This window comes from Lampetra fluviatilis, chromosome 23, assembly GCF_964198595.1.
Source record: "Lampetra fluviatilis chromosome 23, kcLamFluv1.1, whole genome shotgun sequence".
Lineage (NCBI taxonomy): Eukaryota > Metazoa > Chordata > Hyperoartia > Petromyzontiformes > Petromyzontidae > Lampetra > Lampetra fluviatilis.
Window position 1 is genome coordinate 10,797,703 of NC_136297.1, and position 24,152 is coordinate 10,821,854.

The following is a 24,152-nucleotide window of genomic DNA, read 5'->3' on the forward strand; positions in this document are numbered from 1 at the left end:
GGACCACGCCCGGCCGCCTTTGTCTCCCTATTGTCGATATTTTTACACACCACATCAGGTACTGATTTGAGTCTGAGTCGACCTAGGGGAGGCCCAAGACCGGTTCAGATAATCGTCGCTGGTGTTGGCCGTGAGCGGGAATGGATCTCGGATCTCCGAGTGTGAGCAGGGAGTGTGGTGCCGTTTCTAAACATCGGGTGGTGGTCGCACTTACTTCGTGACAGCCCCGCTGATGTGTGAATGCGGGGAGCAGGAGACCGTGGGACCCGGTTGCCCTCCACGTGTTGGAGGAGGAGGCTGCCGAGTGGCTCTGTGGCTACGTGGGCTCACGTCCACTCAAAGAATATTGATTCATATATTGCACATGTATCTTGCGTTTTGACTGCGGGAGGTCGCGTGAGATGGCATTCGCGAAATAAATAAGGAAAAGTAGATCTTGATTAGAAGCTTTCGTGACTGCAGGAATCCATACTCTTTGTTTTTTTCGGTAAAGTCACGTCGGTTAAAAAAAAACAAATAAATTAAATCACGACGTTTCGGAGGCAACACGAGCTTCCGTCTTCAGGTGAAACAGTCACAGCAAAATTGCTGTATCACTTTTAGCAAAATTGCTGTATCACTTTTTGCAAAAATACTGTACCACTTGATACACCAATTTTGCTGTGACGGTTTCACCTGAAGACGGAAGCTTGTGTTGCCTCCGAAACGTCGTGATTTAATGTATTCGTTTTATTTTAACCTCCGTGACTTTACCGAAAAAACCACAGAGTGTGAATCCTTGCAGTCACGAAAGCTTCAAATCTACGATGTGCGTGGGATGGTTTGTGATCCGTGCCCGCTCCGCTCGCAGGCCCGCCGAATCTTCGATGCGCCGTTTTGGCCTCATTGGCCACATGGCACCGATTCGGGTTTCAATCGTCGACCCACGGGCGGCCCATGACGACGACGAAGACTCGCGGCGTTCCAGCGAGACGAGAATGAGATTCTAGATTTGAAGCTTTCGTGACTGCAAGGATTCATATTCTTAGGTTTTTTCGGTAAAGTCACGTAGGTAAAAAAATAAAATTAATAACAGTAAAATAAAAATAAAATAAAAATCACGACGTTTCGGAGGCAACACAAGCTTCCGTCTTCAGGTGGAACCGTCACAGCCACGCTTGATGTACTTGATACAGCAAGCGTACTTGATACAGCAAGCGTGCTGTGACGGTTCCACCTGAAGACGGAAGCTTGTGTTGCCTCCGAAACGTCGTGATTTTTATTTAATTTTTATTTAATTTTGATTAATTGTAATTTCTTACCTACGTGACTTAACCGAAAAAACCTAAGAATACGAGAATGAGATGTCACGCGACGTGGCTGATGGGAATCACACGAACATCAGTAGCAACGTCGCGTGGGGTGGGGGGGGGCTTACGATTTCACGCTGGGTTGTTGTTGTTGTTGTTGTTGTTGTTTGACTCATCACCAAGTTTGAGTCGACCCTTTTTGGTAAATCTGCCTGGTTATATAAAATGCAAGTCACAAAAGTAAACTTAATCAGGACATGTTAATTATATTGTATCATCTTTACCAGAGTTGCCGTGACCCTCTTGAGGCAGACAGACAGACAGACAGGGGATAATGCACGAACGCTTTCAACCTCATTTGAAAACATAACACAACAAAAAATAAACCCTCTCCAACGTCCATTGTGTAGGATTCTTGCGCGCACTTGAATTTAAGGTCAAGGTGTGAAAAGTGACAGGAATTAGAGGGCAGTGGGAGCCGCAATTCCGTGGATGAGTCTCTGACCCAATCCCCGCCGAATCTAACATCTCTTGGGGTCCCCACCCCGTGCAATAACACATTTACAGGGGCCAGCCCCCCAGAGCAATATCACTTCGCTCGGATTGCCTTCAACGGGCCCATGCACCTGCCAGAGGCTCACGCGCTCAATGCTCGACGGTTCGAATGACAAAAGCGGTCTCGGATGCGTTGCAGCGGCCGTTAGGAACGCTCTTGCCCGGCTGACTGCTGCCAATCCATCCCAACAATTACTCTGTTGTTGTTGTTAGTGGCTGCGGGCCGTTGCTAACATCAGGTGAACCGTGCATGACCGAAACAACTACCTCTATCACTACCCCAATCACTATCACTACCCTAACTCCTACCACTATACCAACCTCTACCACTACCCCAACCCCTATCACTACCACTACCCCAATCCCAATCACTACCCCTACCACTACCCCAATCACTATCACTACCCTAACCCCTACCACTACCCAAACCCCTTCCACTACCCCAACCCCTACCACTACCCCTACCACTACCCAAATCCCTATCACTACCCCTACCACTACCCCAATCACTATCTATACCCCTATCACTACCCCAATGCCTATCACTACCCCTACCACTACCCCAATCACTATCTATACCCCTATCACTACCCCAATGCCTATCACTAGCCCTACCACTACCACTACCCCTGGTGCAATGTGCGGAATACTCCACTCAGCTGCCCCAACACAACCACGGCTGTATTCTGGTGCAATGTATGGAATACTCCACTCAGCTGCCCCAACACAACCACGGCTGTATTCTGGTGCAATGTATGGAATACTCCACTCAGCTGCCCCAACACAACCACGGCTGTATTCTGGTGCAATGTATGGAATACTCCACTCAGCTGCCCCAACACAACCACGGCTGTATTCTGGTGCAATGTATGGAATACTCCACTCAGCTGCCCCAACACAACCACGGCTGTATTCTGGTGCAATGTATGGAATACTCCACTCAGCTGCCCCAACACAACCACGGCTGTATTCTGGTGCAATGTATGGAATACTCCACTCAGCTGCCCCAACACAACCACGGCTGTATTCTGGTGCAATGTATTGAATATTCCATTCAGCTGCCCCAACACAACCACGGCTGTATTCTGGTGCAATGTATGGAATATTCCACTCAGCTGCCCCAACACAACCACGGTTGTATTCTGGTGCAATGTATGGAATATTCCACTCAGCTGCCCCAACACAACCACGGCTGTATTCTGGTGCAATGTATGGAATACTCCACTCAGCTGCCCCAACACAACCACGGCTGTATTCTGGTGCAATGTATGGAATATTCCACTCAGCTGCCCCAACACAACCACGGTTGTATTCTGGTGCAATGTATGGAATATTCCACTCAGCTGCCCCAACACAACCACGGTTGTATTCTGGTGCAATGTATGGAATATTCCACTCAGCTGCCCCAACACAACCACGGCTGTATTCTGGTGCAATGTATGGAATACTCCACTCAGCTGCCCCAACACAACCACGGCTGTATTCTGGTGCAATGTATGGAATATTCCACTCAGCTGCCCCAACACAACCACGGTTGTATTCTGGTGCAATGTATGGAATATTCCACTCAGCTGCCCCAACACAACCACGGTTGTATTCTGGTGCAATGTATGGAATATTCCACTCAGCTGCCCCAACACAACCACGGTTGTATTCTGGTGCAATGTATGGAATATTCCATTCAGCTGCCCCAACACAACCACGGTTGTATTCTGGTGCAATGTATGGAATATTCCACTCAGCTGCCCCAACACAACCACGGCTGTATTCTGGTGCAATGTATGGAATATTCCACTCAGCTGCCCCAACACAACCACGGCTGTATTCTGGTGCAATGTATGGAATATTCCACTCAGCTGCCCCAACACAACCACGGCTGTATTCTGGTGCAATGTATGGAATATACCACTCAGCTGCCCCAACACAACCACGGTTGTATTCTGGTGCAATGTATGGAATATTCCATTCAGCTGCCCCAACACAACCACGGTTGTATTCTGGTGCAATGTATGGAATATTCCATTCAGCTGCCCCAACACAACCACGGCTGTATTCTGGTGCAATGTATGGAATATTCCACTCAGCTGCCCCAACACAACCACGGTTGTATTCTGGTGCAATGTATGGAATATTCCATTCAGCTGCCCCAACACAACCACGGTTGTATTCTGGTGCAATGTATGGAATATTCCACTCAGCTGCCCCAACACAACCACGGCTGTATTCTGGTGCAATGTATGGAATATTCCATTCAGCTGCCCCAACACAACCACGGTTGTATTCTGGTGGAACGAGCTGAATGTTCGACTCAGCTACCACCCCAGATGCTGCCGTGGACTGGCTTAGGAAGCAAATAAATAAACATACAAACGGCATACGAACCAAGAGCGAGTAGAGCATGTGTGGAATCATATGAGAACCGCTGGGCCGCCACTATCGGTGCGGCAACGCACATGGTTGTCAAGAAGATAGATCCTGTTCTCGAATTGAATTGCCAATGTCATTGCATCGTGATGTGGTCGAACTGCCGCATGCGTTTGTGTGCAGCGCTGTGATTACCTCCGGCCAATTCCGTGACCCAAGTCATCCTGAAGGCGAGCGTTCTGTTCTAAGCCCCGCAGCGCCGTCCCACTTCAACATTTACACTCTTTCAATTGTTTAGAGTGAGCGTTAAAAATAGCCAATAACGCCTGAGACGTGGCTGTGGGTTAACAATATGGCGTGACCCAACGGAGCGTGTTCAGGTGCACGTGAAATAAGCACCCAGTATTGGTGTACGCAGGCACACACGCACGCAAGAACCCGAATTAAATCGAAACCATGAATAATGACCGCGGTATATCGAAACTCATGGATGTGCCCGCGAGGATGAACTCAATTTATGTTGGAATCATTTAGCAAATGTGTTTATAATCTGGTTGAAATTGCTGACCACCGCATACGCTATGAAAATAATCATAGGTTTTACCTTTTCTATACTCTTTGGTTCTTTCGGTAAAAGTCACGTAGGTATGAAATCAAATAAATCACGACGTTTCGGGCACAACACAAGCGTCCGTCTTCAGGTGGGAAAGCCATGGTCTGCTGCTGAGGCAGACTGTTTTAAAAGGTTTGAAATGGGTTTAGCCCAAGGGTCAAACGTGACTTTACCGAATTAACCAAAGAGTGTGGATTCCGGCAGTCACGAAAGCTTCAAATCAAGATTTACCCTTTCTGGCAATAAAGCAGAAGGTGTTCTAATGTTCAAACACCAAATATATTAATTTTGCAAGGAACCAGGTTACTGCATTAACCACATACAGTACGTGTGGTGAACATGCACACAAAACATGCTCTGGTAATATATGGGCATTGCCTTTGGGGCCGTCCATAAATGACGTCACGCAATTTTGGACGATTTTTTACCCCCCCCCCCCCTTCGTCACACGGCGTCACAAAAAGTCAGACCCCCCCCCCCCTCTCAAAATATGACGTCACAAAGCTCTGCCCCCCCCCCCCAAACCATATTTCCATTTTTAAAATAAAACATGCTTCAAATCGCTTTAAACTATTGTCATTGTAGTGCGTATTTAATGTGGCGCTGCACTCTGATGTTGTAGGAGAAAACATTTATTAGAAAGTCTGTTTAATTAAGTAGAACGTGTTGTCTATATTTAAAGTTGCGCATTTTTATGTGACGTCACATTTCTCAAACCTCCCCACCCCCCTCGTCACACATCGTCACAAATGTCTGACCCCTCCCCCTAGGTGCGTGACGTCATTTATGGACGGCCCCTTTGAAACTGATTGGCGTACACCAGAGACGAAAAGGCGAACGGTACAAGGTTTCTGTTTGGTGTTGCAACGTCTTACCACCTCCTGTTTTATTGCCATAAAGGGTGACACCAATTGTTACGTTTCATACTTTGATACTGGCACAAAAAAAGGTTCCATGATACCGCATGCACTCTTTGACTTTTAACTTTAACGTCAGAGCATGTGGAGGGTGGCTGGTTGCATGGAGTGAGGTCAGAACACTGGGTCCGATTATATTCGGCGTTTTACTCAATTTCTTCAGAATAATATATATTTTCTTAAAGTTTGAGCGCCATGCATTGAACTTTTTCCCGCAGCGAGGTGCTTGGAGTAAAAAAAAACGAAGTGCAAAGCTTCGAGTGTGCATACGAGGTCACTGAAAAGGATCTCAGTAGCAGTTCTGTAATACCTCGTTCCGCGGGCCATCCTCTGACACACGGAGTGATGCACTGTGTCTCTGCGCATTCGGAATGGACACTTCATCCCATGATGCTGATAAAACAATTTGTAATTAGATTGGGGAAAAGGACAAAACACTGATCTGAGATTTTGATGGAAGGCACTGAGAAAAAAAGCCACTTGATGTATAATAACTTGAGTTTCATCCTGCCATCATGAACATTGCATGCATTTTGTAGACTTTTGCCGTAAAAAAAAAAAAATCGAAATTACAGATAGCAGTGTGTGTGTGTGTACCGTATATATATATGCTTTCACTATAAACAAATATATTTAATACGTAGAGATGAGTGGGCAACTGATGCAAATAATATGGCTCTTCTACAATGGCAACAAAACAAATCATGGCACAAACAGGGTTGTTGCTCTGCTTATTACTCGATACGTATTGCAAAAACTAAATTGGGTCTCCAGAAAATAAGGCCCAGAGCTTGATTTAATTTACTCATATCGGGTTTGGTGAGCCTACATTTCTACATTGCACAAGACAATATACAATCTCTGTATCGTCAGCACGACGCTAAATCTGTCGAGATCATGCAGGCAAAACTCGCCGCCGGTCACGAGCACGGTACATTTCTGTTAAGGTCAAATGATTAACATCGATAATGCAGCTGCAATATGTGTCCGCAAATGTGGCCACACTTATATGAATGCACCGTTGCATTGGGGGTTTTACAATCTCAATAAAAAAAAACAACAACCAAACATGACCCTTGTGAGGAAAACATTTTGAAAGCTGCAAATTGGGTTTGATAAAAAAAAAATGAAATTCCCACCAGGCAATCATTGGTTAATAAACTGAGGAGCTTGCCGGAGCTTCAGTGAGTGGGCATTAGATAATTATTTTCTAAGGGTGCTGTCAGATGCCTTTGCCAAATATGAGGCAGCAGCGAGGGAGGCCTGACCTCCGTAATGATGTTGACCTTTTGCAAAAGACACACGTGACACGGATTAAACCAACTTGAACATCCTTGAAAAGAATCGAGTGACCGAGGTTCCGGAGGGCTGCGATGATCAGTTCCATCAAAGGCCTTGGGTGACGTCTATGAAGGTAGATGCGTCTCGTCTTGGTGGGGGAGAAAGATCGAAATGAATAGAAAGGAGGAGGAGCTAGGAGAGAGGGGAAGAGTGGTGGGGGAGTCGTACGGGGAATCAATGGGGATGAGCATGCCTTGAAAAATCGTCTTATTCGTAAAATGATTGCAGATCAAACGAAATAGCGTATCCGTAAACGCACGGAGACGGACGCACAAATGACGAAGCATTGATGGTGCTACACTCAAATCTAAAGCCAGATTGATTTGATGTAAAACAAAAATCTATAACACCCCAGTTGATCAACTGTTTCTGAACCAGTTTTTTTGTAACGTTTTAGACAATATATATATAGACGAGATGAGAGATGGGGCTGGTAATTGGATGAGTTATTTGAATGTCCCCACCCCCCCCCCCCCCCCACAGACATTATGTCAATCTCAAATCATTGGACATTGACTTGGAATTGTCTTGACAAATTCAACAAAAGCTGTATGGGGGATGCAACGGCATAGCCACATATTTTTTTAAATTTTGGAGCAATGCGTCTTGGTCTGACAGTTAACAGCAATTATTATAATGATAACAGCTTATGTAGCACCTTTCATGAAATTTGAAGGCGCTTTATAAACTACTAAACTATTTTTTTTAAATATTTTGCCAGCTAAGGCCCACTTAGAGATTTTTTTTCTTCTTCAGAAGTGACCTCGCCACAAATGATAGCCCAATGTTGACATTTATAGCAGCCAACTCCTCTAAACGCGTGTTCCTACTGTTTAAAATTTTAGTTTGACGAAAAAAAATGCTACCTTCTTTAAGTACGAATGTTCTGAAAATGTAAGAAAAAATATGCCAAAATAAAATTGAAATCTAGAGGCGGAATAATTTGAGTTGGTGGATGAGTAAGTCTCTATATACCAGTGCCCTACCTTATCACAGACCAATTCAGATCTAATTGGTCACCCCGTATCCCCTTATAAATCTCAACGTTCATCCTGCAAAGTCCCATCACAAGGGAGAAACACAAACAAATAGACATTTATTTATTGTGTGCCCGTATTGAAACGGCTGTACGCCGCATGAACGTGAAAACTCAATTTCCCTTTACAAGAATACGGGGTAAACCGAATGGGTTGACAGGTATGGTATAGTAGTGTATAGTGCAGTGTATAGTAGTGTAGTGTATAGTGTAGTGTATATCATACCTGTCAACACCGTATCAACGCCTACGTTATTACAGACCAATTCAGACCTTATTGGTCACCCCGTGCCCCTTATCAATCTGAACGTGCATCATACAAAGTCTCATCACGAGGGAGAACCACAAAACAAATAGACAAAAACAATGTTTCTTTGTTACTCAATTTCCCTGTACAAGAATACTGGTGAACAGTATGGGTTGACGTACGGCGGCGTTACGGATTCACTCGTGACTAATTACCCTTAACGAAGCCGTCGGCGTATATTCTGATCGCCGACAGCCGGTGCCGGTTTATCCTCGTAGCAAAAGTGGCTACTACATATGTAGCTACGGGCCCAGCACTTTCAAGGGCCCCGCGCAAAACGCTTTCAAGCTATCAATTCCGGTTCAGTGATTTTGCACTTGCTCTATTACTATAGTATTATACCGCCTTCAACTTTTACGAACGACTGGGATGTTTAAGGTTAGCGATTTGTCGTATTATCTGGCCGTGTAGCAAATGAAAAAATGCAATAACTTTACTATGCAAGTAAAAAAAAAATGTGTGTTTTAATATTTACGTGTTTTTTGTATTTTATTTAGGGCCCCTTTATAGCATCAGATGCTACAGGCCCCGCACTTAATCCGGCACTGCCGACAGCGGCAACGACGCGACTGATGACCAGAGAGCACAGCGAGGGCAGAGTTTTCGAGAGAGGCCATATTAAAAAAAAAATAAAGCACACGGAACGAGAGTGACACTTAGGAATATAAATAAGGTTGCCATGGAGAAACTGCTCAAGACTACTTCACGAACCATTTTTACACCCCCCCACCACCACCAGCGGAGCGTCCTTTGTAAGGAAAAGAAAAAAATGTGTTATTCATATTATTAATATCCATCGTGTTATTTGATACGATATTCTTTGGGTTCTTTCCGTGAGGTCACGTAGATAGAAAATAATGAAATAAAAAATATATGATTAAAATAAATAAATAAACTCAAGCGGTGTTGCGATCGAAACTTCGTGAGTTTTTTAATAAAATGTTTTTTAAAAAGCTTATTTTTTTATTTTTTATTTATTTTTATTTTATATCTACGTGACTGTACCGAAAGAACCCAAGAAAATATGAATACCCGCAGCCGCGAAAGTTTTAAGTCCAAATTTATTTGATACGTGTCACGTGACGCCATCGACGTCTCATTCCTACGATGGAACGCTTCCAATGTGCGAACGTCAAGTTCACGGAGACGGGGAAACAGACAGATGCGTGTGCCCTTTAACATGCTAAAGGAATAAACAACAACAACAACAGCGCGTTTTGCAAATGCGATGTGTAACTTTGATCCTTCGACCCGTGCGACGATAGTTCAATGTTGATGTGCAACCTTGTTGAGAGACGACAGCGTTGGCGTTGCCTTGGTGGGGTCTGGGATTGTTGTTGTTGTTGTCGTCGTTGTTGTCGTCGTTGTTGTTGTTTTGCTGCCTTGCCCAAGCTTGCGTTTAGTTTGAGATCATCATCACCGGTGCTGTTGCTGAGCCACACCAGCCCCTCGTGCGCCAATAGGTGCTAAACAAATATTTAGATCGTTTGTATACACACACACACACGCGTATGTGTGTGTACACATATGGTCCTGGGCCTCCTCTAGGTCGACTCAGCCTCAAATCAGTACCTGATGCGGCGTGTAAACTTCACCACCGGGGAGACAAACGCGGCCGGGCGTGGTGCTGACCACCCACCCCCTCGTGTGCCGTGCCGGCGTTCATAAAGTGTTTGCTAACAGCACTTGCCCCAACAGTCTGTTAAGGCTATAGGGGTTTACATTTTGCCTCTGTAAGTGTTTGTATGAGTGCGCGTGTTAATTTCTTGTCTTCGGTACACACACACACACACAGATGCCCTTGTCCACGCGCGCGTGTGTGTGTGTGTGTGCAGATATGCTCTTCCGATTATCCGCAGTAATTTTGTTTTACAGATAAGAGGATTCGCAGGCCATGGTCATCCACATCGATCCCCTCCTCAACCCCACCACTCTTTTCCTCTCTCTCTCTTTCCTCCGCCTCCTCCTCCTCCTTTAAAAAACATGTTTTGATGCGATATTTTTCTCCGTAGAGTTGTTCCCTCGCCGCTTCGTGGTTCCCCCACTTCAACAGGCGTGGGGATCGCTGCCACACGGAGTGTCCGTGGCGGCCACTTACAAAGAACCGCCCGCTCCTGGTTCTGCAATGGTCGATTATGTTGAAACAATCCTTTTTTTTTGTTTTGAAGCGGAGGAAAACAGAGGCTTAATTTGATATTGAAGAGCACCTTCGCGTGAGAAGAGCCAATGACGGTGGAATGAATAAGACGGCGTGTGTTCGTGGGTGGTGACTGGAGGCTACACTTCTGTGCCAACATCACGCAGCTCTGTCACCGTTGCACAGCAGGTCCTGGGTGTTTCTTCACGCGGCCACGGACGCGTTCCTGAAAAGTTCCGTGTTAAGCGAAAAAGAAAAAAAACGCGTTCAGCGAAAGCACCCAGCCCCACCCTCCCCACCCTCCCCACCCAGCCCCTCCCCACCCTCCCCACCCAGCCCCTCCCTCCCCACCCAGCCCCTCCCCACCATTCCCCACCCAGCCCCACCCCACCCTCCCCACCCAGCCTCTCCCCACCCTCCCCACCCAGCAACTTTAAATAAATATAGACAACACGTTCTACTTAATGAAATATGCTTTTTAATAAATGTTTTCTCCTACAACATCAGCGTTCAGAGCCACATTGAATACGCACTACGATGACAATAGTTTAAAGCGATTTGAAGCATGTTTTATTTTTGGGGGTGGGGGGGCAGAGCTTTGTGACGTCATATTTGAGGAGGGAGTCTGACTTTTTGTGACGCCGTGTGACGAGGGGGAAGGGGGGGGGGGTCAACAATCGTCCAAAATCGCGTGACGTCATTTATGAACGCCCCCAAAGTGTTCCCCCCGAATTGGAAGAAACCCGCGTCATAGTGAAATCGCGCCGCAGCGTGAACACGACGCGTTAAGCGGGGAACTTAGCCAGCTACCAAGTAGCCACGCCACGCTTGTGAGGTTGCATTTGTTTACGCTGATGACGGGATGCGTGTTTTTGATTCGTGAGTGTCAGAGACGCTCAAATGGTTCTGGGGAATGAGCGTTGCCTAGCTGCTCGAACATCAGCAGCGACGCTGCACGCAAAAGACAACACAGATTGTTCTGTTTATACATTAGCATTAATTAATGTCTACTCTGGTGGGAGTTTGTATGTGTGTGTGTGTTTAGTCGGTGTGAGGAGCGGTGGTGCAGCGGTTATCGCTATGCTGCGATACGTAACCAGGGATCCGAGTTCGATTCCCGCTCACGGCCAACACCCAGTGACGATTATTTGAACCGGTCCTGGGCCTCCTCTAGGTCTACTCAGCCTCAAATTAGTACCTGGTGCGGTGTGTAGAAATATCGCCACTGGGGAAACAAAGGCGGTCGGGCGTGGTGTTGGCCACCAACCCCCCTCGTGTGTCGTGCCGGCCTTCGTAGGTGCTCGCCGTGAGCGGGAATCGAACCTGGGTCACCAGGAACGTAGCAGAGCACACTAACCGCTACACCACACACCACACACAGCACACCACACACGACACACACACACCACACACACCACACACTACACACACCGCACGCCACACACCACACACAGCACACCACACACACCACACACACACTACACACACCACACACACACCACACACAAGCACACCACACACACCACACACACGCCACACACACACCACACACACCACACGCACACCACACACACACACCACACACAAGCACACCACACACACCACACACACGCCACACACACACCACACGCACACCACACACACACACCACACACACCACACGCACACCACACACACACACCACACACAAGCACACCACACACACCACACACACTACACACACCGCACGCCACACACCACACACCACACACACACCACACACAAGCACACCACACACACCACACACACGCCACACACACACCACACACACCACACGCACACCACACACACACACCACACACACCACACACACCACACACACCACACACACCACACGCACACCACACACACACACCACACACAAGCACACCACACACACCACACACACTACACACACCGCACGCCACACACCACACACCACACACACACCACACACAAGCACACCACACACACCACACACACGCCACACACACACCACACACACCACACGCACACCACACACACACACCACACACACCACACACACGCCACACACACACCACACACACCACACGCACACCACACACACACACACCACACACAAGCACACCACACACACACCACACACCACACACACCACACACACTACACACACCGCACGCCACACGCCACACGCACACTACACACACACACTACACACACCACACACACGCCACACACACAACACACATTACACACACCACACACACACACCACACACAAGCACACCACACACCACACGCACTCTACACACACAACACACACTACACACACAACACACACTACACACACCACACACACGCCACACACACACTACACACACAACACACACTACACACACCACACACACGCCACACACACACTACACACACCACACACACTACACACACACAACACACACTACACATACCACACACAAGCACACCACACACCACACACAAGCACACCACACACACCACACACACACACCACACCACACACACACTACACAGTACACACACCACACGCACACCACACACACCACACACACTACACACACCGCACGCCACACACCACACACACGCCACACACACACCACACACACCACACGCACACCACACACACACACCACACCACACACACACTACACAGTACACACACCACACGCACACCACACACACACACTACACACACCACACACACGCCACACACACACACTACACACACAACACACATTACACACACCACACACACACACCACACACAAGCACACCACACACCACACGCACTCTACACACACAACACACACTACACACACCACACACACGCCACACACACACTACACACACCACACACACGCCACACACACACTACACACACCACACACACTACACACACACAACACACACTACACATACCACACACAAGCACACCACACACCACACGCACAGACACTTGCGCCTTCTCCGCTCTCACGCGCGTCGCCTGGACCCTTTTGTGGTCCACAAATTTCCGGAGCTCCGTCCGTGCAGCCAAGATCGCATCTCATCTCAGATCTACATAGCGCCGCATTCATCGAGGCGCTTTGCAAAACGTTACAGCAACAGAAATGGTCCAGGGCAGCGCTCCCCAACATTTTTGGCACCAGGGATCGGTTTCGTGGAAGACAATTTTTTCACGGACCGTGGTGGGGTGGGGGGGGGTCATCATTGGGTTTTTCCCCCTTTTCAAAGAAGCTCTCCAGCGACGTTTGTTTTTTTTACTCATTGTGGCTACTAGGGGCTAGCAGCTCGTGGGCTCACCAACACCGTGATTGAAACAAGTGCGCAGTGCGGGAAAGAGGCGCGGACGGAAGTGGTGAATAATACAATCATGGGGGCGGATTCCACGCGCGGACTAACCGCTCTCACCTCGTGCTGATGGGCGGCCTGGTTCCTAACAGGCCACGGGACCGGTACCGGTCCGCGGCCCGGGGGTTGGGCACCCCTGTACTCCAGGGGACGGGTTGGTGGGTGAATTTACGAAACGTGCATGGGATGGGGAATACCAAGGGGGAAGGGTGGGCTCGGGTTTAATGCGGGGAAGGAATCAGGGCAAAATAGGGGGGACGTGGGACAGGAGGAGAGAGGTAGGTACGAGTCATCGATAACACTGGTCAACACACTTTTTCTGGCATAAGGTATTCCAACGGTTTTAAGATAATTTTGGGGTGCTGATTCCAAATCTGGCATCAGTTTTTGTCTATCACATCAGTTTTTTGAGATATCAAATATTGCATTTTCAATAAAAACTGCAGAAGAAAGATATTAAATAAATGTGGATATCTACATAAAATGATATTATAAACACACTATCCTAAAAATACAGCACCATATTTTAACACTAAAGCAGTCACTGACTCGCAACAACTTGCAATCATAAGTGACAGAGTTAATCTCGGGTAAAATCAATTAAATGGGGTATGCCGATAGCATAAAAATGAGATGTGATAGAGCAAATCTGAGATCAGATTTGGAATCAGCACCCTGAAATTAGTCTAAAACAGCTGCAAAAGTCCAGGCCAGAATTTTTTGTTGTTGTTGTTGACCAGTGATAATAAGACGTGCGGTCGAGGGAATCGTGGGGAGCTGGTTTGACGAGGGCGATCGCTTGATGTGCAGTGTGCAGCTCGCTCCAACGGAGGGGAGCCAGATGGACGAGAAGAGGAGTAGGAAGAAGAGGAAGCGGTCATGCCGAGACTGCGGGCGTAGTGCACACGAGGGACGGCTTCGTGAGAGCGCAGCGAGCGGGCGACATCAGAGGCGATGAAGGGAAGTGAGGTCATTGGGAGATTGATGAGATTCACGGAACTCTGCCCAGTGTCCTGCTGGGCCAGCTGGGATCGGATTTGCATCCACGATGAAGCCTTGGCGACCGGCATAGCGCAGCGGGTTTACGCGGCTCTGCTGCACTGCGCTGCTGGAACCCGTCGGAGAAGCCGGGTTGGATTCCCGCTCACGACCAATACATGCTTGAGGCCGGCGAATGTTTGGAGCGATTCCTGGGCCTCCCGATCGTCAACACCTGGGTGCGGGTGCGTTCAGCATAGGCGGTGGGGAGGCGAAATGTGGGGCTTCGGCGTGGCTCTGGACACACCACCCGAGGTGTCATAACCGTGGCTTGCCGGGAGAAGGCAGCACAGCAAAAACACTGCGGAACTCAACATGTTCGGTCGGTTGCGCGAGAGAGCGTTCTTTCCCCGTGAGCACGCGTGCGTTTTAATTGTGCCGAGAACAACGCAGAACTTGCGAGATTGCTGGGGCCGGTTCACCACGTAGCTGCAGCTGCTGCTGCTGCTGAGTTGACCTTGGGGAGGATCAGGACCGGTTCAGATAATCGTCACCGGTGTTGGTGGCCGTGGGCTGGAATCGAACTCGGATCGCCGGGTTCGTAGCGCAGTGCGGTGACCGCTTCACCACCGCTCCATCTCCCAACAACAATGACAACAACAACCTCCCTTCAACACTAACACCACGTCCGGCCGTCTTTGGCTCCCCAGATGCACCACACACACACCACCACCACACACGTTGCAGATCGGAAAACCACCAAATTAAAATGAAATGTTTTAATCAGCAGCAGCAGCAGTGACTCACAACGTCCACCGCATTGCACCGAAGCGAAACAGAGGACAGAGAGGGGACACTTGCCACCTTTTCACGAATGCCCAACGACCACAACGACTAGCACGGGCGTATGATGGTGCGCAGGGATGGATGTGCAAAGCTTCACAGCCGCCAACGAAATACACGACGCGCAACGGAAATGTCCCGTAAATGTCCCGTCAATGCCTCATCAATATTCTTAGGTTTTGTCGGTAAAGTCACGTAGGTAAAACAATTAAAATTAATAAAAGTAAAATAAAAATAAAAAAATAAAAAAAATCACGACGTTTCGGTTGCCTCCGAAACGTCGTGATTTTTTTAATATATATTTTTTATTTTATTTTACTTTTATTAATTTTAATTTTTTACCTACGTGACTTTACCGAAAAAATCTAGAATTAATGCCTCATCAATGTCCCGCAAATGTCCCGTAAATTTCCCGTCAATGTCCCCGTTGGTTGTGGTTGTTTTTGCAACCCTCTCGTTGAGTCGCGACACTGAGCGTAGGTAGGACGCGATAATTACCTCCTTTGACATCGACGATGAAGATTCATTTCCATCTGTTACATCTTCTCGACTCGTTTTCGCTTCTTTTGTGTGTGTGTGCGTGTGAAATCCCAGTGTTTGGTATGCATTGAATTTCTCTCCTGGAACTCGCACTCTCTTTGATTCATTGTTTCTTTTGCTCGCCGAGGCATTTAAGCGCCCGTCCTATAAATGCAAATCCTTTTCCTTTCTTGCATCTGCAGCACGCGCCCGCCGACGAAGAGCTTCCAGGTGTGTCTGTGCGCGCAGCGCCACGAACCCGGCCACCCGAGTTCGATTCCCGTTCACGGCCAACACCGGCGACGATTATCTAAACCGGGCACCCTGAGCCTCCCCTAGGTCGACTCAGCCTCAAACGAGTACCCGCTTGCGGTGCGTGTAAACATCGCCACTGGGACGACAAAGGCGGTCGGGCGTGGTGTCGGTGACCACCACCCCCCCCCCCCCCCGTGTGCCATAGTGCCGGCCTTCATAGCTACTACTCGTGAACAGCACTTGTCTCAACAGTCTGCTAAGGCTACACGGGGGGGACCTTTATCTTTGTCCACGTGCACACATTCCTTAATGCAACGATTTGCAGCGCGAACAAATTGAACTTCAGTCGGACGCACGGCGATGTTAAACGGGGTGGGGTGGGGGGCCCAAGGGGAGCCACCCATCCACGTGGAGCGTCGGGGGGGTGGGGGGCTTGAATTCCGCCCGAATGCAGGAGGGGGATGGCTTGCGTCCCATCGCACGAACGGAGAGGGATGACGGTGTTGTTTTTTTTGGGGGTGGAGGTCCTTTCATTCGCCCGGGACGCGCAAGAGCATTGCCACGCGAACTCCGGGACCGCCCTTGGCGTCACAGCAGCAGCGGCGGCGGCGGCTTTTGGCTGCTAAGCCGTCCAAGTAAGACGGTTGCGCTGCGCTTCTGCGGGTCCGTCTGGAACGCCTCTTAACTTCCGATAGTTAGAACGCCACTGGGAGCTGTGCCCTTTTAAATTCATATTGGAAACTCCGTTTCTTGAGAAAAGCTCTCTTTTTTGTGTGTGTGTCGTGTTCGTTGTCCCTCCCCCGCGTCTCCGATGGGCACGGTTGGCTACGTAGCGGTGCGAAACGATTTCAACATCATACATTCATTCAGCAGTTTATAGAGCGTCGGCTTGATGATGACCTTTACAATGAGTTATATGTATTCATCTTAGTCACGGGTGCAACGATTGGTTAATACTTCATAAGGAGAGATAGAGAGGTATGCTGGCCTATGCAGTTGACAGGCGGGTTATATTTAAAGGGGAGACGTCTTCATTTAGTTTTTGTTTTTACTATATATGACAAACAGAATATTTCACAGATGTCCATATATACACGTGGTGGATCGTCAACATTTCTTTTGCAAACGAGATGCCGAACTGACTTCATTGCTGTGGCCACTGATTCGCTGTGCGCGCGTCCCTCTTGTACGTCGCCTCTGACGGAACAGCTCCACGGAGACATCCGGGCATCCGTTCATGAAGAGTAAAAGCGTCAGTGACCACTTCCCCATTGTCTTAAATCATGGATTGTTTCAAACACATACACGAGACAATAGCAAGTAGCCTGCACCATCTCTCATCATCATCAGCATCGTCAGCATCGTCAGCATCGTCATCAGCATCGTGAGCATCGCCAGAATGTGGCGTGGGCGACCTCGGGGCGCAGAGGTTCCAAACCGAGACACGTCGACGACTGTGATTCGTACCCTGCGCTCGCCACCACGCTGAGTGAGTGGTTCAAGGCCATGGTGATGATGATGATGATGGTGGCGATCCGGAGTCTCGATCGTGAATGGGCCATGGTGATGATGGTGGTGATGATGGTGGTGGTGGCGATCCGGAGTCTCGATCGTGAGTAGTCCAAGGCCATGGTGATGATGGTGGTGGTAGTGGTGGTGGTGACGATCCGGAGTCTCGATCGTGAATGGGCCATGGTGATGATGGTGGTGATGATGGTGGTGATGATGGTGATGATGGTGGTGATGATCGGCAGTCTCGATCGTGAGTGGTCCAAGGCCATGGTGATGATGATGGTGGTGGTGACGATCCGGAGTCTCGATCGTGAATGGGCCATGGTGATGATGGTGGTGATGATGGTGGTGGTGATGGTGGTGGTGGTGGTGATGATGGTGGTGGTGGTGGTGATGATCCGCAGTCTCGATCGTGAGTGGTGTAAGGCCATGGTGATGATGGTGGTGGTGGTGATTTGGAGTCTCGATCGTGAATGGGCCATGGTGATGATGGTGGTGATGATGGTGGTGATGATGGTGATGATGGTGATGATGGTGATGATGATGGTGATGATGATGGTGGTGATGATGGTGGTGGTGATGGTGGTAATGATGGTGGTGGTGGTGGTGGTGATGGTGGTGATGATGGTGATGATGGTGGTGATGATGGTGATGATGGTCGGCAGTCTCGATGGTGCGTGGGCCACGCCAGCCTTGGCCTACCGCTGCGGGTGCGGGGGATCGCCTCCGATCTCGTGGTGGGACGACGCCGCCGCCGATGATCACGAGCGCGCTCCAGGGCTCCGGTCTCGTCTGGGCCCCGTCTGATCTGCCGAGACGTCCCTTTGCCCGGCCAACGTGTCCGCTAGGACGCAAGTCTTACCATCATGTCCCACCGTTTTCTTTTTTTCAAAGAAGACACTCAAGCAAATGTGTGCACGTGCTGTCAGGGACGCGGAACCCCACAGCCAGTGCGTGGGCCAGACGCAACAACTTCAGTCCGACCAGGCCATTTGTGGTCACCCACACGAGAAGACGCCTGCCGCTTTGAAAGGGTCACCCGCGAGCAGTATTTGCCCATCACTGCCGGCATCTTGGTCGCACTAATCGGGCGCTAGAGGGGAGGGAGGGGGTGGGGGGGGGGGGCATTCAATCTCGCGGCAACTCCATTTCTAATCTTCGTTGCGCTCAGTTTGTGTCATTTCAAGGGGTCTTTCTCTCTCTCTCGCGGTGACGGTCCGAGGTTGTTCCCCGCACTTCTGATGAGCACGGCTGGCTACGTACGGTGCGAAAGAAGTGCAACGTACACACGTTGTCGTTGTTGTTACACGTGTTTGGCTGCCCCCGCTAAAGCTGTTTGAATGTCCGAGTTGGCCCTCAGTAGGGGAAATAATCTCCCCCCACAGTCCCCCCCCCCCACAGTTCCCCCCCCCCCACATCCCCCCACAACCCCCTCTGCCCCCCACAGCCCCACACACACCCCCCCACAGCCCCCCCCCCCCCGCCCGTCCTCTCTATCCACCTCTCCTACTGGTTCGCGCTCCGCGAGTCTCCGTACGCGAGAGGGGACCCCCCCACCCCCCACCGACTCCGTTTTATCAACCTCAAAAAGTTCGGCTTCCAGAATCAACAACAACAACAACCACGACGACAACGAAAAGCCCATTAGCCAAACGACGAAATCCAAAGCTGCCGAGGTCTTTTTCGTCCGCTCGCTCGCCCCGCGCCGCGAGCCTCAAACGGCCGCCTCGGTGCCACCGCCGCCACCGCCGCCACCGCCGTTCCGCTCGCCCTGCGCCACTGGCCGCCCCTCCTCGAAGCGGACCGTGGTGGCCGACCGCCTCTCGCTCTGCCCCTCGGCGGCGCGCGCCAGCCTCGTGCTCTTGCGCAGGCGCAGCGCCTTCTGGAAGCTCTTCTTGAAGTTGTCCGAGAGGAAGGCGTAGAGGATGGGGTTGGCGCAGCTGTTGGCGTACGACAGCACCACCACGGTCGAGTAGATCTTGACCAGCGCCGGCTCCTCGGGCAGCGCCACCACCAGATTGGCGATGTTGAGCGCGTAGAATGGCAGCCAGCAGAAGACGAACACCGCCACCACGACCACCACCATGAGCGTCACGCGACGCTCCGAAGCGCGCCGCTTGGCCGCCCCGACGCGCGCCCCCGACGACTTGACGCGCACGACGATGAGGAGGTAGCAGAGGCAGATGACGGTGAGCGGCCCGAAGAAGCCCAGCGCCGTCGTGTAGACGATGAACGCCGTGGACCACGTGGCCGCCGGCTCGGGCCAGTTCACGTTGCACGTGTCGCCCGCGTGGCTCGTGTACGAGAAGACGACGAGCGGCAGCGCGACGAGGATGGAGAGGCCCCAGACTGCGGCGTTCACCGTCTTGGCGACGAGGGGCCTCCTCCAGCGGGGGGCGCGCGCCGGGTGAACGACGGCCACGTAGCGGTCGACGCTCATCGCCGTGAGGCAGAAGATGCCCGTGAACTGGTTGACGCCGTCCAGCGCCATGACGATTCGGCACGCGAGCGAGCCGAAGGGCCAGTAGGAGAGCGCGTTCTGGATGGCGAGGAAGGGCAGGCCGAACATGAAGAGCTCGTCGGCTATTGCCAGGTTGAGGATGTAGACGTTGGTGACGGTCTTCATCTTGGCGTAGCGCAGCACCACGTAGACGACGAGGGTGTTGCCCGCGAGGCCCACGGCGCACACCGCGAAGTAGACGAGCGGCAGCACCACGGCGCTCGCGGAGGAAGAGAAGGAGGAGGAGGAGGAGGAGACGTCCTCCTGCCCAGCCTCCGTGTCGTTGCCGGAGACGTTGGGGGAAGAGCGGCAGGAGGAGGAGGGGGAGGAAGGGGAGGCGGTGGGGTATCCCGTGACGTTGGCTGGGCAAGAGGGGTCGATGCGCTCCATCGTGTGAGTCACGGTGCCGCGCCCGGGGATTCTATCGTCTTGTTGTCGACGCTGGGGTGGAGAGGGCGGGGGGGGGGGGGCCTTCAGGTGCCGCGTCCTTCCCTTTCTCTGAAAAGGTCTCGAGGCAGGAGCACGCCCAGCCACGGCTTAGGGAGACGTGACAGCAACAACAACAACAGCGCACCCAGTTACAACGCGGTTAGAACAGCTGGCGAGAGTGAGTGGACATCTGTGAAAAAGAGCTTTATAGTTCATCGGATTCCTCGAGTACGAATACATATATTCTGATTCGTGAAATTGCATTTATAAAAAAATACGTGCAATTAATATTAATTATAAATCTAGGCGTCACTTAATGTCAAAAGAAAAGTTGAAGTTGGTATAATGTCCGAGCGAATAAATATTAATTTTAATACTCGGCTTTGCTGACGTCAGTGGTTCTGACGTCATCCATTGTGACGTCGGTTTATTTCCGACGAGTGATGGCAGCGAAGGGTCGTGGAAGTTAACGAGTTGGAGGCGGGTGGCCAATTTGGGCTCCGGCTAAAGGCGAGCGAAAAACAAAGGTCTGCTTCGGCAGCAAGTTTTTGGCAAACGGATAGAAGAAAATTATTCAAGCGACACAGCCAGATGAAAACAACATTGACTCTTAATGAATGTGTAATGTTCTTTGGTTCGTTCGGTAAAGTCACGTAGGTATAAAATAAAATAAATCACGACGATTCGATTGCAACATCAGCAATCATCATCAGGTGGGAAAACCACAGCAAGACATATTTTTTTTTGCTGAAGTGGGAGTATGAATTCTTGCAGTCACGAAAGCTTAAAAGAAAAACTAGATTGAATGTGAGATGACAGTAGTGTAGTGGTTATCTGAACCGATCCTGAGCCTCCACTCGGTGTGAACAACGCCACTGGGGAGACAAAGGCAGCCGGGCGTGGTGCTGGCCCAACCACCCCCTCGTGTGCCGCGCCGGCCTTCATAGGTGCGGCACTTGCCCCAGCAGTCTGGTAAGGCTATACGTGGGTTCGTGGGGGAATCTTTGCCTTTTGTTGGCTTGGGCCAGAACACGTCACGGAAATCGTCGAGTGGTGGAATGGCTGCCCACAGGAGGCAACCCGACTTTAGATCTCACCGCGGTGGCTAGGAGATGTTAACTCCCTCGCCTGGTATGCAGGAGGTCGTGGGTTCGGTTGCGGAGATCCTGACCCTGACGACGCCTGCTGTATATTTGGAGTTTGCATGTTTTCTCTCTCTTTCTCCCCCCGTGGTCGCGTGGATTTTTCTCCGAGTCAAGCCCGATGAGCTAAGGGGTCGTCCATAAATGACGTCACGCGATTTTGGACGATTTTTGACCCCCCCCCCGCCCCGTTGTCGTCACACGGCGTCACAAAAATTCAGACCCCCCCTCAAATTTGACGTCACAAAGCTCTGCCCCCCCCCCAAAAAAAATATAATCCATGCTTCAAATCGCTTTAAACGATTGCCATTGTAGTGCGTATTTAATGTGGCGCTGTACTCTGATGTTGTAGGAGAAAACATTTATTAAAAAGTCTATTTAATTAAGTAGAACGCGTTGTCTATATTTATTTAAAGTTGCGCATTTTGATGTGACGTCACATTTCTCAACCCCCCCCCCCTTGTCACACATCGGCACAATTGTCTGACCACCCCCCCTTCCAGATGCGTGACGTCATTTATGGACGGCCCCTAAGGAACTACTTTTCATAGGTAACTCGGCCAGAAGACAACATCAACGCATTCCAAAATTACAGATTTCAAAAAAAAAAAACCCTTAACAATAAGAATAGCAATTGTGTTTTGTAGATAGATCGTGGTGGTGATGTCATGGGGCCACGTGGGATGTCGATACCCATGGCGGAGGCCTTCATCCAGCGGTGGATTGCTCATAGACCAGAATGCAACGTGCTTTTTATCCAGGGTTGTGCGAACAAATCCCCAGAGCCTGACCCCGCAATTCAATCGGTCGCCAAGACGCGTAAAGCAGCAACTCCTGGCAGGTGGCACCGAGGGGCCGTCTTTTGTCGCGTCAACAGCAACACCTGATGGACGCTTTCAGTCGCTGCGCTGTTCATTCCCCACTGTTAGGGGAAAGGGGGGGGGGGTGCGCCTGACGGTGCTGCTCGAGTTGGCGTTTCTAATGAATATAGCCTCGTCCCGAGACATCTGAGTGACACCCGCTATAATGAGACATCCGCAAAATGCTTTCACGAGGTTTTAGCGTTAATGCGACTCAAATTAAGAGAGTCTTTTACCCGGAGACCGCTCTCTGGGTTCCCGTGCCGCTTTACGATTCCATTGTGGAAATTAACCAAACCAAAACCACCCCCACCGTACCGCCCCCGCTTGTCACAGTGACGGTGAGAGCGTGAATGTACTTGCCCACTCGAGCACGCGAATTTTGTCTGTGCGCTCGCGCGTGTGCGTGTGTGTGTGCAAATACAAACATCTTATATTTAACTGAGATTAATGGATGGGGCCAAGTGCTATTAACGATCATCCAATTAGGTCGAGGCAGCCAGTTACGTGGAAAAGGCGAAACCCGCCAGTCGCCTTCATCTTCCCGGTACAAAGACAAAGATCCCCCGTGTAGTCTTTAACAGGCTGTTGGGCCAAGTGCTGTTCGCGAGTAGCACCTGTGAAGGCCGGCACGGCACACGACGGGGATGGGTGGCCAGCACCACACCCGGCCGCCTTTGTCTCCCTAGTGGCGATGTTCACACACCGCACTAGGTACTAATTTGAGGCTGAGTCGACCTAGGGGAGGCCCAGGACCGGTTCAGATAATCGTCACTGGTGTTGCCCGTGAGCGGGAATCGAACTCGGTTCGCTGGGTTCGTACGGCAGCGCGCAAACCGCGACACTAATTCGCTCCCATCACAGCACTTAATCAGCCTCTGCCCTGCTAATCTTCCGGGATTCAACAAAATTCGAACGTGTTCATGGTAACGGCGGCGGTAAGATTGCAGCTCAACGTGGTATCCAATATGCCGAGCACTCATCAACAAAGGCAAAGACTCCCCCGCCCATATAGCCTGCAACAGACTGTTTGGGGCAAGTGCTGTTAGCGAGCACCTATGAAGGCACGGCACGGCACACGAGGACATGGCTGGATAGCACCACGCCAAAGCGACCTCTTACAGAAGATGTCCCGGGAAAACCAGAGCAGGTGGCAACCGAGAGGAGAG

At 50.3% G+C, this 24,152-nt stretch overlaps 1 protein-coding gene across 1 annotated transcript; it reads right to left on the reverse strand.

Moving 5' to 3' along the window:
• Positions 1 to 19,710: 19,710 nt before the first annotated feature.
• On the reverse strand, positions 19,711 to 20,942 carry LOC144940929 (somatostatin receptor type 5-like). The gene has a single exon (XM_078867439.1). The coding sequence runs from the start codon at positions 20,940 to 20,942 to the stop codon at positions 19,767 to 19,769; it is 1,176 nt and encodes a 391-aa protein (XP_078723565.1). The 3' UTR covers positions 19,711 to 19,766.
• Positions 20,943 to 24,152: the final 3,210 nt, after the last annotated feature.

Bases quoted from the DNA above. Each gene is read 5' to 3' on its own strand.
- LOC144940929 (XM_078867439.1), bottom strand. From the start codon at position 20,942: ATGGAGCGCATCGACCCCTCTTGCCCAGCCAACGTCACGGGATACCCC.